The 16,291-nt window shown below is 44.7% G+C and overlaps 1 protein-coding gene across 1 annotated transcript in view; it reads left to right on the top strand.

The window, feature by feature from the left end:
• The window catches only part of NOX4 (NADPH oxidase 4), a 159,250-nt gene extending 143,286 nt beyond the window's left edge, over nucleotides 1–15,964 (top strand). The window contains exons 16-18 of the mRNA XM_084841607.1: nucleotides 5,982–6,050; nucleotides 8,166–8,266; nucleotides 15,642–15,964. Coding sequence (XP_084697733.1) covers nucleotides 5,982–6,050; nucleotides 8,166–8,266; nucleotides 15,642–15,762 — 291 coding nt within the window. The 3' untranslated portion in view covers nucleotides 15,763–15,964. The remainder of the gene's footprint in view (nucleotides 1–5,981; nucleotides 6,051–8,165; nucleotides 8,267–15,641) is intronic.
• The last annotated feature ends 327 nt before the right edge of the window (nucleotides 15,965–16,291 follow it).

Genomic DNA, 16,291 nt, shown 5'->3' with positions numbered 1-16,291 from the left:
AAAAGCATCTATCTTCCTTCGCTCAGCCTTCCTTATGGTCCAGCTCTCGCAGCCATTGGTTACTATGGGGAATACCATTGCTTTAACTATGCTTTAAGAAACTATACCTTTGTTGTCAGTGTGATGTCTCTGCTCTTCATTATTTTATAAAGATTTGTCATTGCTGTCCTCCCAAGAAGTAAACGTCTTCTGATTTCCTGGATGCAGTCAGCGTCTGCAGTAATCTTTACGCCTAGAAAGACAAAGTCTGTCACTGCCTCCACGTTTTCTCCCTCATTTTGCCAGTTATCAATCAAGCTGGTTGCCATAATCTTGGGGTTTTTTTGAGGTTTAACTGCAACCCAGCTTTTGTACTTTCTTCTTTCACCTTCATCATGAGGTTCCTCAGCTCCTCCTCGCTTTCAGCCATCAAAGTGGTATCATCTGCGTATCAGAGATTGTTAATGTTTCTTCCAGTGATTTTAACTCCAGCCTTGGCTTCATCAAGCCCAGCACGTCGCATGATGTGTTCTGCGTACAGGTTGAATAGGTAGGGTGAGAGTATACAACCCTGCCGTACTCCTTTCCCAATCTTAAACCAGTCCGTTGTTCCATGGTCTGTTCTTACCGTTGCTACTTGATCGTTATACAGATTCCTCAGGAGGCAGACAATATGACTTGGTATCCCCATACCACCAAGAACTTGCCACAATTTGTTATGATCCACACAGTCAAAGGCTTTAGAATAGTCAATAAAACAGAAATAGATGTTTTTCTGAAACTCCCTGGCTTTCTCCATTATCCAGCAGATATTGACCATTTGGTCTCTAGTTCCTCTGTCTTTTCGAAACCCAGCTTGTCCATCTGGCAGTTCTCGTTCCATGAATTGCTGGAGTCTACCTTGCAAGATCTTGAGCGTTACCTTACTGGCATGTGAAATAAGTGCCACTGTTCGATAGTTGGAACATTCTTTGGTGCTTCCGTTTTTTAGTATGGGGATATAAGTTCATTTTTTTCCAATCTGTTGGCCATTCTTGTGTTTTCCAAATTTGCTGGCATATGGCAAGCATCACCTTGACAGCATCACCTTGCAAGATTTTAAATAGTTCAGCTGGGATACCATCATCTCCTGCTGCCTTGTTATTAGCAATGCTTCTTAAGGCCCATTCAACCTCACTCTTCAGGATGTCTGGCTCTAGCTCACTGACCACACCGTCAAATCTATCCCCGATATTATTATCCTTCCTATACAGATCTTCCGTATATTCTTGCCACCTTTCCTTGATCTCTTCTGCTTCTGTTAGGTCCTTGCCATCTTTGTTTTTGATCATACCCATTTTTGCCTGGAATTTACCTCCGATGTTTCTAATTTTCTGGAAGAGGTCTCTTGTCCTTCCTATTCTATTACCTTCTTCCACTTCCGCTCATTGCTTGTTTAAAAATAATTCCTTATCTCTTCTGGCTAACCTCTGGAATTTTGCATTTAATTGGGCATATCTCCCCCTATCACTGTTGCTTTTTGCTTTCCTTCTTTCTTGGGCTGCTTCCAGGGTCTCAGCAGACAGCCATCTTGCCTTCTTGGTTTTCTTTTGCTTTGGGATGTTGTTTGTTGCCGCCTCCTGAACAATGTTGCGAACTTCTGTCCATAGTTCTTCCGGGACCCTATCTACTAAATCTAGTCCCTTAAATCTATTCTTCACCTCCACTGCATATTCATGAGGAATATTCGTGAGCTCATATCTAACTGATCTGTGGGTCTTCCCTATTCTCTTTAGTCTGATTCTAAATTGTGCAATAAGAAGTTCGTGATCTGAACTACAATCAGCTCCAGGTCTTGTTTTTACCGACTGCATAGATGTCCGCCACCTTTGGCTACAAAGGATGTAGTCAATCTGATTTCGGTGTCGACCGTCTGGTGAAGTCCATGTATAAAGTCGTCTCCTAGGTTGTTGGAAGAGAGTGTTTGTTATGCACACAAGAACAAAATCACCAGGTGACACTACTGATAGTCCCAGCTCAGGTGCTAGCTACAGGTAGAGATGAGAATTCAATTTGGGGGGTGAAATCTCAATGGAGTTTATTGGTTCGGCCTGGGTGGATTTCATTTCATTTCCTCCCACCAGGGTCAGCTCAATCTGTAGAGAGTTGATCCAATACGCGGATTTCATATTTTTTAAAATGGTGGCAGCAATTTGCACAAATGGGACCATGGGTTTTTTAAAATTTTTGGGGTCCCATGATTTGTGCAAATGGGATCATATATATATATATATATGTGTGTGTGTGTGTGTGTGTGTGTGTGTGTATACACACACATATATAATTTCTTTTATCAGTGGTCTTGCACACGTTTTCCTTTTTGTTCAGTCGTGTCCGACTCTTCGTGACCCCATGGACCATAGCACGCCAGGCCTTCCTGTCCTCCGCTCTCTCCCGGAGTGTGCTCAAGTCCATATTCATTGCATCGGTGATACTATCTAGCCATCTCATCCTCTGCCGTCCCCTTCTCCTTTGGCCTTCAGTCTTTCCCAGCATCAGGGTCTTTTCCAGGGAGTTTTCTCTTTGCATTAGGTGGCCAAAATATTTGAGCTTCAGCTTCAGTATCTGTCCTTCCAATGAGCACTCAGGGTTGATTTCCTTTAGGATGGACTGATTTGACCTCCTTGCAGTCCAGGGGACTTGTAAGAGTCTTCTCCAGCACCACAGTTCGAAAGCATCAATTCTTCAGCGCTCAGCCTTCCTTATAGTCCAGCTCTCACAGCCATACGTTACTACTGGGAAAACCATAGCTTTGATTATACGGACCTTTGTCGGCAAGGTGATGTCTCTGCTTCTTACTATGCTGTCTAGGTTTGCCATAGCTTTCCTCCCAAGGAGCAAGCGTCTTTTATTTTCATGGCTACAGTCACCGTCTGCGGTGATCTTGGAACCCAAGAAAATAAAATCTGTCACTGCTTCCATTTCTTCCCCTTCCAAATGCCAGGAAGGGATGGGGCCAGATGCCATGATCTTCGTTTTTTTAATGTTGAGTTTCAAACCAGCTTTTGCACTCTCCTCTTTCACCCTCAACAAGAGGCTGTTTAGATGGCTTTCTGCCATTAGGGTGGTATCATCTGCGTATCTGAGGTTGTTGATAATTCTCCCAGCAATCTTAATTCTGACCTGTGATTCATCCAACCCCACGTTTCTCATTATGTACTCCGCATATAAGTTAAATAAGCAGGGCGACAATATGCAGCCTTGTCATACTGCTTTCCCAATTTTGAACCAATTGGTTGTTCCATGTCTGGTTCTTACTGTTTCTTCTTGACCCTCGTACATGTTTCTCAGGAGACAGGTAAGGTGGTCTGGTACCCCCATCACTTTCAGAATTTGCCACAGTTTGTTGTGATCCACACAATCAAAGGCTTTAGCGTAGTCAATGAAGCAGAAATAGTCGTTTTTCTGGAATTCTCTTGCTTTCTCCATGAGCCAGCGAAAGTTGGTGATTTGATCTCTAGTTCCTCTGCCTCTTTGAAACCCAGTTTGTACTTCCGGTAGTTCTCGGTTCGCATACTGCTGAAGCCTAGCTTGTAGGATTTTGAGCATAACCTTGCTGGCATGTGAAAGGAGTGCAATTGTACGGTAGTTTGAACACTCTTTGGCGTTGCCCTTTTTTGGAATTGGAATGTATTGGAATTCCAATTTTTTGGAATTAGAATGTTCGGCTCAAGTTCAGTGACCGCACTATCATGGTTATCAGGAACATTCAGAGCTTTCCTGTATAGTTCTTCTGTGTGTTCTTTCCACCTCTTCTTAATCTCATCTGCTTCTGCTATGTATTCCTACTGTAAAAAGCTTTATCAGTTTCAACCTCTCCACACACTACTTCTTTTAGCCCAGCATCGCCATATTCCATACTAGTCAAAGAACTCGTCAGTTTCATCCTCCACTTCTGTGATTCACAGAAAGCATGGATCTGTCTGCGGGGACAGGAAGACCACAGTCTATACTCAACAGTGCACAGTTCCAGTGGATGGATAAAATGCATACACAACGTGTTTAGGAAGTGCAGATGTATTTTACCATCAATGAACAAGTTGTCCTTGGTAACCATTTATTCCTTCTCTCTTTGTGAAAATGACATGGATGCTTTTTTTTAGCTGCTGCATCAGCAAATTCTTAGGGCAGCGCTAATTGCATGTCCATCCATATAGCTAGCTGTCTTTAATGAGCCACCTGTCTCAGTTGCAACCCCCATTCCATAGCCCTTTTCTATGATAGTGAAGCTGATCACAAGAAACCTCTGTTTAAATGCTGTGATGCTACACCATCACTGAAGAACGTTTCTTCTAATTTCTTTTTACCAGTGGCCTTATTTCTTCCAGCTACAAGCCCCAGAGATAACAATTGGGCCAATCAATAGACTTCCCACCAAAATGTTGCAATCTCCCATGGCTCTCCTAAATTTGTTAGCTTGCTTGTTACACTTCATCGTTGTATTTCTCCTGCTAGGGCCTCTTAATATTTCTGCTAACCCTATTCAGGACTATTCATTTACCCATTTCATTATGTTCATTCATTCCTGCCTATACAGAATAATGGTTTTTACATATGCGTATCATGATGTATATGGGAGCCACTGCGGTGTAGCTATTAGAGTGTTGGACTGGGTCTTGGGAGATGTGGGTTCTGGTCTCCACTTGGCCATGAAGCTCACTGGGTGAATTTGGGCCAGTTACTGACTCTCTGCCTAACCTCCCTCACAGGGCTGTGATGAGGATAAAATGTAGAAGAGGAGGGCCATTGTATGTTCCTTGCAAGGGGAAGAAAGGTGGAATATAAATTTATTATTACATTTTATTTGCAACATTTATATACACAATGCAGAGTGTATTCCAGAGCAGTGAACAAAGAAAGAATAAAAACACTATATTAGAATTTATAAAGAATAAAACAACATATTAAAAGTTTTTAAAAACAGAGTAGCAATAAAAACCGTGGCTGGGCAATCAAGGAAGACTTCTTGAAATAAGGGTATCTTCAGCAGGAGCCAAAAAAAACACAATGTTGGTGCCTGCCTGACCTCCAGATGCAGGGAGTTCCATAGAAAGTGGGCTACCACACTGAAGGTTCTTCTCTGGGTGGACTCTATTTGGGCCATAGGTCCATGCAAAACCACCAGGAGCATTCCATCTGATGACTTCAGTGACCGGGCAGGTTGATGAACTGACACCAGCTTTGGTCAGTTTGCGCAGTTTTTAATTTTTCATCTCTGTGTCTCCGTTCTCGTGGAATTGCCCTATGACCCATAGGGCTATCTCTATGATGCAGGAAGGGATAGAACCAGGAGTGTGTGTGTGTGTGTGTGTGTAAGGGGGGCGGAGGGAGGGAGGGAGGGAGGGAGGGGGAGGGGGAGGGGAGGAGCCATCAGAGCTACTATTTGGAGCAATTTCTAGGACAGTGAAGTATTATCAGTCTCTGGACCGTTTTTGCCTACTCACGTTGGCCATTGGGCCCTGCAAGACAGGATGGGCTCTAAAAAACTAGAAAGGTGGGTTGCCTGGGTAACTAATGATCTTCCTGGCTATGGTGTGTTTTGGTGTGCTCTTTGGCTCTCACTCCTGGATTGGTCCCTTAGGTTTGATTCTCTGGCACCATTCCTGATTCCTCATGGCTTCTGTCTGACTGCTGCCCATGACTCAGTCTTGACTCGCCGGGAGAAAACAGATGCAGTGGAATAAAAGTAGTGGTTAGGGGGTGGGTTGAGTGCCTCCTTTCCCCCACCCCCACCCATCTCTTCTCTACTACAAATCAAGTTCTTTGGCTTAGAAGAAACAGTCATCAGCATTTTTAATACATACATTTGCATATATTATCTGGCACTGAGACACGATGGGTTGAAAATCGATCTCCATTGGGGGATTTGACAATAATGTATTTCTTTCTGCTTAAGAGAAAATGTGCTAATTCACGTCATGCCTTTTTCTTCCTTCCTTTCTTTTTGTAATTCATTATCGCAGCTCTGGCAAGAAAACCGGCCAGACTTTGTAAATATCCAGCTGTACCTCAGTCGAACGGATGGGATACAGGTATGTGGGGAAACAGACTCTGTAGCTGCAGAGGGGCCTTTGGAAGACAGCGAAAAATGACTGGCATAAAAGCAAGGAAGGGGAGTCTGTATGATGCTAGAGTGCTAAGGCACCATAGATTCTCCATTGCTGCAGGGGAGCCTGGGAAATGGAGTTTCCAACCTCTCCCAGCTCAATGGGAGAGGTTGGAAACTCCATTCCACAGCTTCCTGTAGAGCAGTGGTGTGTCTGTGGTGTCTAGCAATCCTGAATTGTACAGATAGCCTTGGGTCACGATTTCTCTTCCTCACTTTTATGCCACAAATGTTATTCCTTTACAGTTAGTGGAATTGATAACTGTCAAAGGAGCCTCCTCCAGCTTGGAAGATGCCAGCATTCAACGGCAAACAATAATCTGCTCAGAATGGCAGCTATCAACATGGGTGTGACAGCATTTAAGCTTTGGAGCCATTTCCTGTAGCTTAAACTGTAATTTGAACCCCACCAACAGCACCGGGATTATTTTCCTGACTGATAATGTCTAGAGCTGGAACGGTCAACACGTGCCCCTTACTGCCCCTCCAAATTGTTTACGTATGTGTGTGTGTAGTTTTCCAGAGTGGCCATTTTGACCCTTTTTGACTACAAAAGGGTCAACATTAGCTTGAAAACAAATTCATTTTGCTCTGGAGCTGCTCCAGATGCCAATTGTTTCTTCTTCTTTTTTTTACTTTGGGGGTTTGGCGAGGGGGGGAGGTGTGGCCCATGGGAGGGGTCCAGCAGGCAAAAATACCCCCTGGACCTCCCAAAGTTGCCCATACCATTGACCAGCTTGCTTGTGTTCCAGGGCAAGAGAGTGTGATGCGTGCGTTACACTCTGCAAACCTTCCAAAGTGAATTGCAATGCCCAGAATAGTTTCTATAACCCCTCTAGATTTTGTGTGGAAAGTCTTAGTGGAGCTTGAGCTCTCTGCGTCTTCCCCACGGGCTGCAAAAGATCAAGGGCATGGTGATGTCACTGCCTTCTTGGAGCGCATAAGGAAGGCCTAGTGCATCCTGGGAATATCCTTCATAAAATCATAGAATAGTAGGGTTGGAAGGGGCCCATAAGACCATCGAGTCCAACCCCCTGCTCAATGCAAGAATCTAAGTCAAAGCATCCCTGACAGTTGGCTGTCCAGCTTCATCTTGAATATCTCCAATGTGAGAGAGCCCACTACCTCCCTGGGTAATGGTTTCCATTGTCGCATTGCAGTCAGGAAGTTTTTTTCCTGATGTTCAGCCAGAACCTGGCTTCCTGTACCTTGAGCCCATTATTCCATGTCCTGTACTCTGGGATGGTTGAGAAGAGATCCTGGCCTTCCTCTCTGTGGCAACCTTTCAATTACACTAGGCTGCACTAGGCCTCACCTTGTACCTTCCAGAGCCTCCAGCATGCCAAGGGAACAGCGAAATCACTAGACACTAGGGGGTGCCGGAGGCCCCTGGACGTAGGCTGGGATATGATAGGCTGCATTATGCCCAGCCTTCCTCTTGGGTATTTATGGGACTAGTCAGAATGCACTTGGTCTCGAGCCCTTTCCAGAAATGCTTCCCCACCCCCACTGTGACTGGAACCCATGTTACAACCAGACCCCCATTAGTGGCTGGCTCCACGTTTGATTGGCTTTGACACAGGCCCTCTGGTGGTCCCCCTTATTCTGTCAGTGTGGGCCCTAGAGGGTTACCTGCTGGCACTGGTGGACCATAGCAGCACTGGTCAGCTGGATCAATCTGCCATTGACATTTCCCTCAATATCCCAGGGCAACTCTGGACCCAGCACCCGGCACTGCTCAGAATGCTAGGCTGGAGTTTCTTTATGCATTTATTTTTAGACGGCCCCAGGGCAGGTACCGGACACCGGAGCCTTGGCAGCTGCCCAAGGGTGCTGGATGGAGGCACCAACCCTACGTGGAACTTCCCCGCCATCCCTCTGACATTCACAGGCCTACCCATGCAAATCCTGCTGGGCCAATGGCAACCGAGCCGCCCATCAGACATTCAGTGGATGCCTACGACTGACGTGCAAAGTGGCCGGTGATTGATCGGCGGCAATTTGCCAGGTGCACCAAGGGGAACGTCTTGTTTTCTTGCAGAAAATAATTGGAGAGAAATACCAAGTCCTGAACCACCGGCTTTTCGTTGGGCGGCCTCGCTGGGAACTTCTATTCGATGAAATCGCCAAGTGTAACAGACAGTAAGTAAGATTCCCAACCCAGCTTGCACAGCAGCTGGAGAGATGGGAATGGAGCAAGTTTAATAAACTGCATTTGTATGGAAATGACTTTGGGCTTAACGCTATCGTTTAATGCCAAAGCACCTGATGGTTCGGTGTTATCTAATACGTTACATCTGAGAAACGGGGTTTTAACAAAAGAACTGTCAGCTTCCACAATCAGAACAGTTCATTTTCCAGGCAACTAGAAAGCTAAGGGGGGTGGGAGAGAAAGAGAGTGAGAGAGAGAGTTCTGCACATGTTCGTAATGGGTGTAGAAAAGTTGTGTCTTATTCCATTCTTCTATATGAATGCCTTGCTAGCAATATATGTTGGCCTCATACTGAGGGAAGCTTCATCTGTAAGTGTCATTTCTAAATGGTTTGAAAGAAATACTGTAACTAAGCTAGAAGGGTAGGCTGAATCTTTTAGGGGGCAATCCTAAGATCTCCTGCATGAGGCCCGTTGAAATTAATGAAAGGTTGGCCAGTAGTAGCTAGGGATGTTGGAGGAATCCATTTGGGGAGTGGAGCACAACAGGTTTCCCTTGGTTCGGCCCCCCCAGACTTTGGTCTCTTTTCCCTGCACTGGCCTGACGCGATCTGGATCAAGTCGGGCCAGTTTGCGGATTTTCAGGTTTTTTTTAATTTGTGCAAATAGAGATTTGTTCAAATTGCAGTTGCAATTTGGGAAAAGTTCCTGGATTGGGGGGGAACCAACTCAGCCTGCAAATGCAAGCTGATTCAGGCATGCCGGGGAATTCCGTCAAGTCAAAAATGAAATGGATTTCCCATCAACAGACATCCCTAGTGGTGGCTCCCATTCATTTCAGTGGGCTTTGCTTGCTCTGGAGAAAATTTCAGAGGTTGGTGTGTGTGTGTGCGTGTGATATTTTCATTGGGAAACAGTGGTATCATCTGTTTGTTTGTTTTTTTAAAAGAAGATTTTGGATGTATGTAAAATGCTAAGGATCCTGAAGATATAGGCTCCACATACAAACTTAAGGATAGCCCTGGTGGATCAGACCAAGAGGCCATCAGATTCACTGTCCTGTTTCCACCAGCAACAGATGTGTCCAGAAGCCCAGAAGTTGAGCATATGGAAGCAATGGGCTTCTCCTGTTGCTGCCACCCAGCGATTGGTATTCAGAGGTATCCTCCTTCTGAAGCATTTAGCCATCATGGCTCATAGCCTCTGATAGCCTTATGCTCCATGAATTTGACTAATCCCATTTTAAAATAATCTAAGTCAGTGGCCATCACCACACCTCGGGGCAGGGAATTCCATAGATCATCCTTTCCCAATCTGGTGCTCTTCAGATGTAGTGGACTACAACTCCCAGCACCCCCAGCTAGCCATGCTTGCTGGGAGATGTAGTCCAGCACTTCTGGATAAACCAGGGTGAATAAGTTTCTTCTGTCTTCCCTGAATCCACTGCTAATCAGTGTCATTGGATGATGCAAAGTTCTAGTACAGGAGGGAGAGAGATTTTCTCTCCCTACCTGTTTTCTCACCTAGGTAATTCCCCCACCCACCCCCAAGTTATCTTTCTATTTCAATACTAAAAAGAACACTTTAGCTTTTCCTCAAGGTGAGGTGCTAACCACCACTCCCGCTCATATGGGTTTCTTTATTTCTGTATCTATTCTAGCTTTACAATATTCTATACCAGTGATGCAAAACGTGTGACCCATGGGCCTCCAGAACCCCTCAAGGCTTGCCCGGTGGTCCCCAGCATCTGCAACCACCAAAAAAGGGGGGAATCGCACTAGGAACAGGCTCTATGATTCCTGTCAGAGAAGCCTTGTTCTTAGAGTGTCCCTGGAGCATCTGAAGAAGCAGTGCTTGAAGGTTCCTGCCAGCTTCCTAGGACACTCTGTGGGCGTCCTACAAATGAGGCCTCTGTGGCAAGAACCATACAGCGTGTTCCTAGAGCATTTTTTCCCTGGAGGAGGAGTATAATCAGGTTGGAGTGGATGGAGAGGGGAAGGAGCTTCAACAGCTTGATGTTGCGGCAAGGAGCAGATGCTGTTGCTGCAAGTCCAAGATTTGTTGTTACTGAGATGAGTGTGTGTGTGTGTGTGTGTGAGAGAGAGAGAGAGAGAGAGAGAGAATGTGTGTGAGTGATGTGTGCAGACACCCGATGTGGCCCTCAGAGCCAGAAAGGTTGTGCACCCCTGTTCTACACAATAACCGTAAATCAGCAGATAGGCGTGTATGTGCACAGACTTATCAAAGGAGCTGCGATCAACCCTTTGATGGGGATGGGTAAGTGGTGTGGACACTAAATCTAACTCACCCTCCCAAACAGCAGATTGACACAATTGTAGCTTCTTTGACAGGGATAGCCCTTTTATACCCCACTGGATCAAGCACACAGCACCCTTTGGGTGTGCAGGCCCCTATCCAGTTTAGGAAGACCATTTCTGGACATGTATGGCTTCTAACTAGGGATGGGTGGGAAATTCTTTCCTTTGTAGATTTTTGTACAGATTTACTACTACTACTACTATTATTTTTATCCCACCTTTTCCCCAATACTGGGACTCAAGGCGGCTTTACAACATTAAAACTTATACACTTAAAAACTATAAATAGACTATAAAGTTATAAACACTATAAAGTGTACAAAAGTTAAACATATAATTAAATCATCACTATTAAAATTGTAAGAGTATCAAAACATTAAAAGACAACAAGAAAAATAGTATCCATCCATCATATTTTCACAGGTCCAGACTAGTTATCCCCAAAGGCCTGCTGGAACAAAAACGTTTTTACATGCCTACAAAAGCATATCAAGGAAGGTGCCACTCTTGCCTCCCTGGGAAGGGGGTTCCAGAGCCTTGGGGCAGCCACCGAAAAATCCACACCTCCCAGAGCTGAACATGGAACTGAACACAATTGGTTCTCACAGAAATCTATACATTTTGGAGCTTGTGATGCATTCCACAAAAGAAAGGCGCTTGCATTCGACAAAAAAAAAAATGCTCCATGACAATTGCACACAATTCTAATATGCCCATGAGCACTCTTTAGTCAGTGGGTCCATGTATACATTTGAAAAATGCACACAAAAATATGTGTGCGTGTGTGTGTGTATGTGTGTGTATGTATGTATGTGTGTGCATATATGTATGTATGTATGTGTGTGTGTGTGTATATATATATATGTGTATATATATATATATATATATATATATATATATATTTAAGGCCAACTAGTTGTTCAGTTAAAACAGCTGACTGATTTGGACCCATGTTCTGATTCGGCGTAAAGCAGTTTCATATATTTATGTGCCTTAGAAGATGATGGGAATCAGTTGTCTCCTGTCCAAGTGCTGTGGCTTAACTGCTTTAGGGATTGTGGATTGGGTATCTGTTGAGCAACAAAGAACTCAATAGCTCATAGAATCATAGAATAGTAGGGTTGGAAAGGGTCTATAAGACCATCGACTCCAACCTCCTGCTCAGTGCAGGAATCCAAGTCACAGCATCCCTGACAGATGGCTGTCCAGCCTCGTCTTGAATGCCTCCACTGTGGGAGAGCCCACCACCTCCCTAAGGAATTGGTTCCATTGTCGCATTGCTCTAACAGTCAGGAAGTTTTCCCTGCTGGCCTTCCTCTCTGTGACAGCCTTTCAAGTACTTGAAGAGCGCTATCCTATCTCCCCTCAGGCTTCTCTTCTCCAGGCTAAACATGCAGTTCTTTCAGACTCTCTTCGTAGGGCTTTGTTTCCAGTCCCCTGATAGCCTTTGTTGCCCTCCTCTGAACCCTCTCCAGATTGTCTGCATCTTTCTAGAGCAGTTAACAGTGTCCTTTGGGCATGCTTCTGCAGGGGTGGCTGCGTTAGGCCATCACATTGAAAAGAATTGAGGATTTCTTGGATTCTTCAAGGCCAACAGATGTCATGAGCGTTCCTAAGCAAGAGCACTATTTCATCACAGCTTTCACTCAAACTATGCTGAGCAAACGTGCGCCATCTGCTGCCGACAAGGTAGTGCGCACCTGCCATTCAAGGCCATAGTGGTGGTGGTTTTCCCCCTTCACATCCCAGTGCTGAGGCTTTCACTGAATCTGTTAGCATATTGAACACTTTGGGGGTGAAGGAGAGCATCCTTTCCTGGCTTCATGGCTTGAAATTGGGGAAGAAAATGTGAAGGGGCCATCAGTTTGTGGTTAGGCTTGTCAGCGTCTAAGAGAGCGCGCGCACGTGTACCTTTAAATCTCGCAGTATGGCGGGAGGAAGGGCAGCTGCAATTTCTCCTGCCCGTGCCCCCTCCAGCCTGCCATCCACTTCCCCTTCCCCTGCTTGCTGTGAAGCATACCCGGAGCCCTGATCACTTACATCAGGTTGGGGATTGGATGATGGAGCCTGGGAGGAGACAGGCAAGAGATGCCATAGCCGCCCTGTCTCCTGCTACACTGGGAGATTTAAGGGACATGCAGGTTCTCTGGCTTTGAATCTGACATCCCTTCAAACACGGGATGCCTTCAAACACAGGACTGACGTCTGAAAAATAAGGCACGTGTCCACCCTTCTGTCAACCTCCATGAGATAACTAGCAAATATTGATCCCACCATGTTGAGAAGGGGGCGGGAGCTGAGGGGAAATCAGCTCCTAGAAGGCTTACACAAATGGGATGAGAGATGTGCAAACGAGTGATGTTCGGGGTGGGCAGGATTCTCCAAACATCATCTCACTGCTCTTCTTGTGCCCAATTCCTATCCATGTTTGTGGTCGCTGCCCATGCTGCGCAAATCAAACCGCGATCAAATGGGAGATTTGCACAAATCTCCCCAAATCCACAGGTTGCTCAAAACTTTGTTTTTGTTTTTTCTAAAATGACCTTTATTATAGTTTTCAGCAGAAATATGGCAACTAAAACAACAAACAACAAAACAAGAAATACAACTTAATTTGACAGTTCATTAATCGGTCTACATCATTGGTTAGAGCCAATTCACAAAATTGGTTGTGTGTATGTGTTTTAAAAAGGTCTTTAAAAAATGACAGTAACGATTGGGAAGCGATAAGAACATCTGGCATCGTAGACATCTGAGTTGTCACCCATGAAACAGTCCTAGCAACATTGAAAGGATTGTTAATTATGAATTTCCCACAGGGGATTATGCACGTGAGACCTGGTGGTGGGCCCTGTCAATCCAGGATCAGCACCAGACCAATTAAATTAATTGCAGCCACCCAAAGGGAAGCTTAGTGCCTTATGAAAATGGACAGTTGCCAACTAATTGTTGCAACATGCCATCTGCCCAATGATGTCTCTCTGGACTGGTTCTTCATAAAAAGCCAGAGCCTTTAAGCTGGGGCGGCGGGGGGGGAGGCTGTGGACCGACCAGGAATGAGATCTTGGGGTCACGGTGGATAGTTTAATGACAGTATCTACCCACTGTGCAACAGCTGTGGAGAAAAAAAGGCAAATTCCAAGTGTGGCATCATTAAGAAAGGGACTGAAAATAAAACTGTGAGTATCTCATTTTCTTTATACAAATCTATGATGACACCACACTTGGAATACTGTGTACAATTTTGATTGTACCAAAAGGGATGTGGTAGAGCTGGGAACGGTCTGGAAAAGGGCAACCAAAATGATCAAGGGGCTGGAGCAACTCCCTTACAAAGAAAGGTTACGATGTCTGGAGCTCTTTAGCTTAGAAAAAAAAGGCGAGTATCAGAGGGACATAATAGACGTGTATAAAATAATGTATGGTGCAGAGAAAGTGGATAGGAAGTAGTTTTTCTGCCTCTCCCATAATACTACAACCCAATGAGGTCATCCCATGAAGCTGAATTATGGGAAATTCTGGACAGACCAAAGAGTTCTGCACATAGTACATAGTTAAATTATGGAATTTCCTATCAGAATATGGTGATGGTCAGCAACTTTGATGGCTTTAAAAGGGAGTTCGGGAAATTCATGGAGGATAAGATGGTCAATGGTACTCGTCATGTGGTGTTATGCTACATCCAGTATCAGAGACCTCTGAATACCACTTGTAGGGAAACAACAGAAGTAGAGGATTATTGTCCTCATGATTTGCTTGAGGGCTTCCCAGAAGTATCTGTCCCAGAAGTATCTGTCCAAAGATGGGCATTTGGTCTTAATCAGCAGAGCTGTTCTTATGTTCTTCTTATATGTCACCTTTTAAATTCTGTAAAGTGACACAGCAGTCCGAACACCAGCATTAGGACATGCATCTCCACAGAGCTGAGAACACCCAATTGCTTATCTAGCCCAGTGGTTCTCATCCTTTCATATCTTATGTCCCATCAATCACTCTATCAAAGAAGCTGGGTCCTTCCATGATAGAAACAAAAAAGCCCACTTTGTCTGAGAAGGACATCTATATGTTTTCAGGCATTCTGTTTTTACATTGAGCATGTACAGTAAAATTGAAGGACATAAAATTGCAGTAGTATTGTTGGCAGTATATTTTATTGCTATAGGTTTAAAACACAAACAAACAATAATAATAAGTAATTAAAAAGATTATTTCTAGCATGCAAAAAGATCACAGATGGATAATCCGTGGCAGGTATGGTCGGCAGGAGAGGGCACGTCTCACTTGCAGGAGGACATGGGGATTGAGGAAGAGCAAATTCTTAGTAATTGTCATGAAACCCCTGCACCCCACCTAGACTACTTCTACATCCTGCTAGGGATGGGCAAAGGAGCAATCTTTCTGACCTCCAGGATTCTCCTCACATCATCTTGTTGCTCGCTCTGTGCGAACAGGAAACGTAAGCAAATCAAGTCACGATCCAACAGATTTGTGCAAATCTCCCCAAATTTGCACAAATTTCCTCCATAGGCTAACGTGGGGCTGATTCAGTGTACTGAGGAAATTTGCTCAAATCAAACTTGGAATCAGGAACAAGACAAATTTGCGAATATTTCCAGTAGACACGTGCTCGCATTCAGAGCTTTGACCAGGACATGCTCACATGTTTTGCGAGCAAAAACGAAATTCTCATACATCTCTACGTCCTACCAGTGGTACACATATCAGAGGTTGAGTACCACTAACTAGCCAGCCCCCTGCCCTGACCATGGTATCTGGATAGTTAGAGATGCTGGTCCAACCATTTATTGAACACTGCCTGAGCTTTCCACTGGACAGAGGTTGCAAGTGGGGCATTCTGTGTCATCCCCCTCCATATAATGCAGCCTTCCCCAAACTGTGTTCTCTCCAGATGTTTGGCCTACAACTCCATCCCCAGCTGGAATGTGTTGGGCCTAGCAGGGTATGTGGAAGGTACCCCATGTGGACTGTGCTTCAGGCAAAATGTCTTGGACTAGCCCTGGTGGTAACCCTGTTTTCTGTCTCTGCAGGAAGACTGTTGGGGTTTTTTGCTGTGGACCCAGTGGAATCTCCAAAGCCCTTCACAAGCTGAGCAACAGCAGCAATCCCTATGGGACAAGGTTTGAATACAATAAGGAATCCTTCAGCTGAAAGCCTCCAGGACATTGCAGAGACTGTTTGGAAGACCTGTGTGCAGTTAAAAAAACTTCAGCATCAGCAGCGTTGGGTCAACAGCTTGTACCAAAGAATAGCAAAGTCTCTCTCTCTCTCTTTTGTAATTTATAACTATTTAAAACTTTAGGAAGCAGAAAAATAAAGTGAAACACACTCTAGCTGGATATGCACAAAAGCCAAAATATCTTAAGAGCTGGTTGTTTGTCTTTGCAGAGCTTGAATTAGCAGAAGGCAATTAGAGACATACAGAGTTGCTTATGTGGCTGGTTTTAGGATCAGTCCATGAAACACTTGAACGTTCTCCACCTAAAGGCTTCAACCCCCAGAAAAGGGCATAACTGGTTGAATCAACACTAGATTGATCAAGCTGGGAGTGAAAAAAATACATTGGAAGTCAAATAAGCCCTGGAAATAAATAAAGCAGCTTTGAAATGGAGAGGCTTTGAAGAAAACTGGTGCAGAATTAATATTAGAAGGGAAAGGTTTTGTAATGTCTTCTGGGGAT

Source organism: Heloderma suspectum, chromosome 3, assembly GCF_057233095.1.
Source record: "Heloderma suspectum isolate Gila_16-S chromosome 3, 16-S_ref, whole genome shotgun sequence".
NCBI lineage: Eukaryota > Metazoa > Chordata > Lepidosauria > Squamata > Helodermatidae > Heloderma > Heloderma suspectum.
The sequence above is the reverse complement of the archived record's forward strand: the minus strand, read 5'-3'. Positions and strand labels throughout refer to the sequence as shown.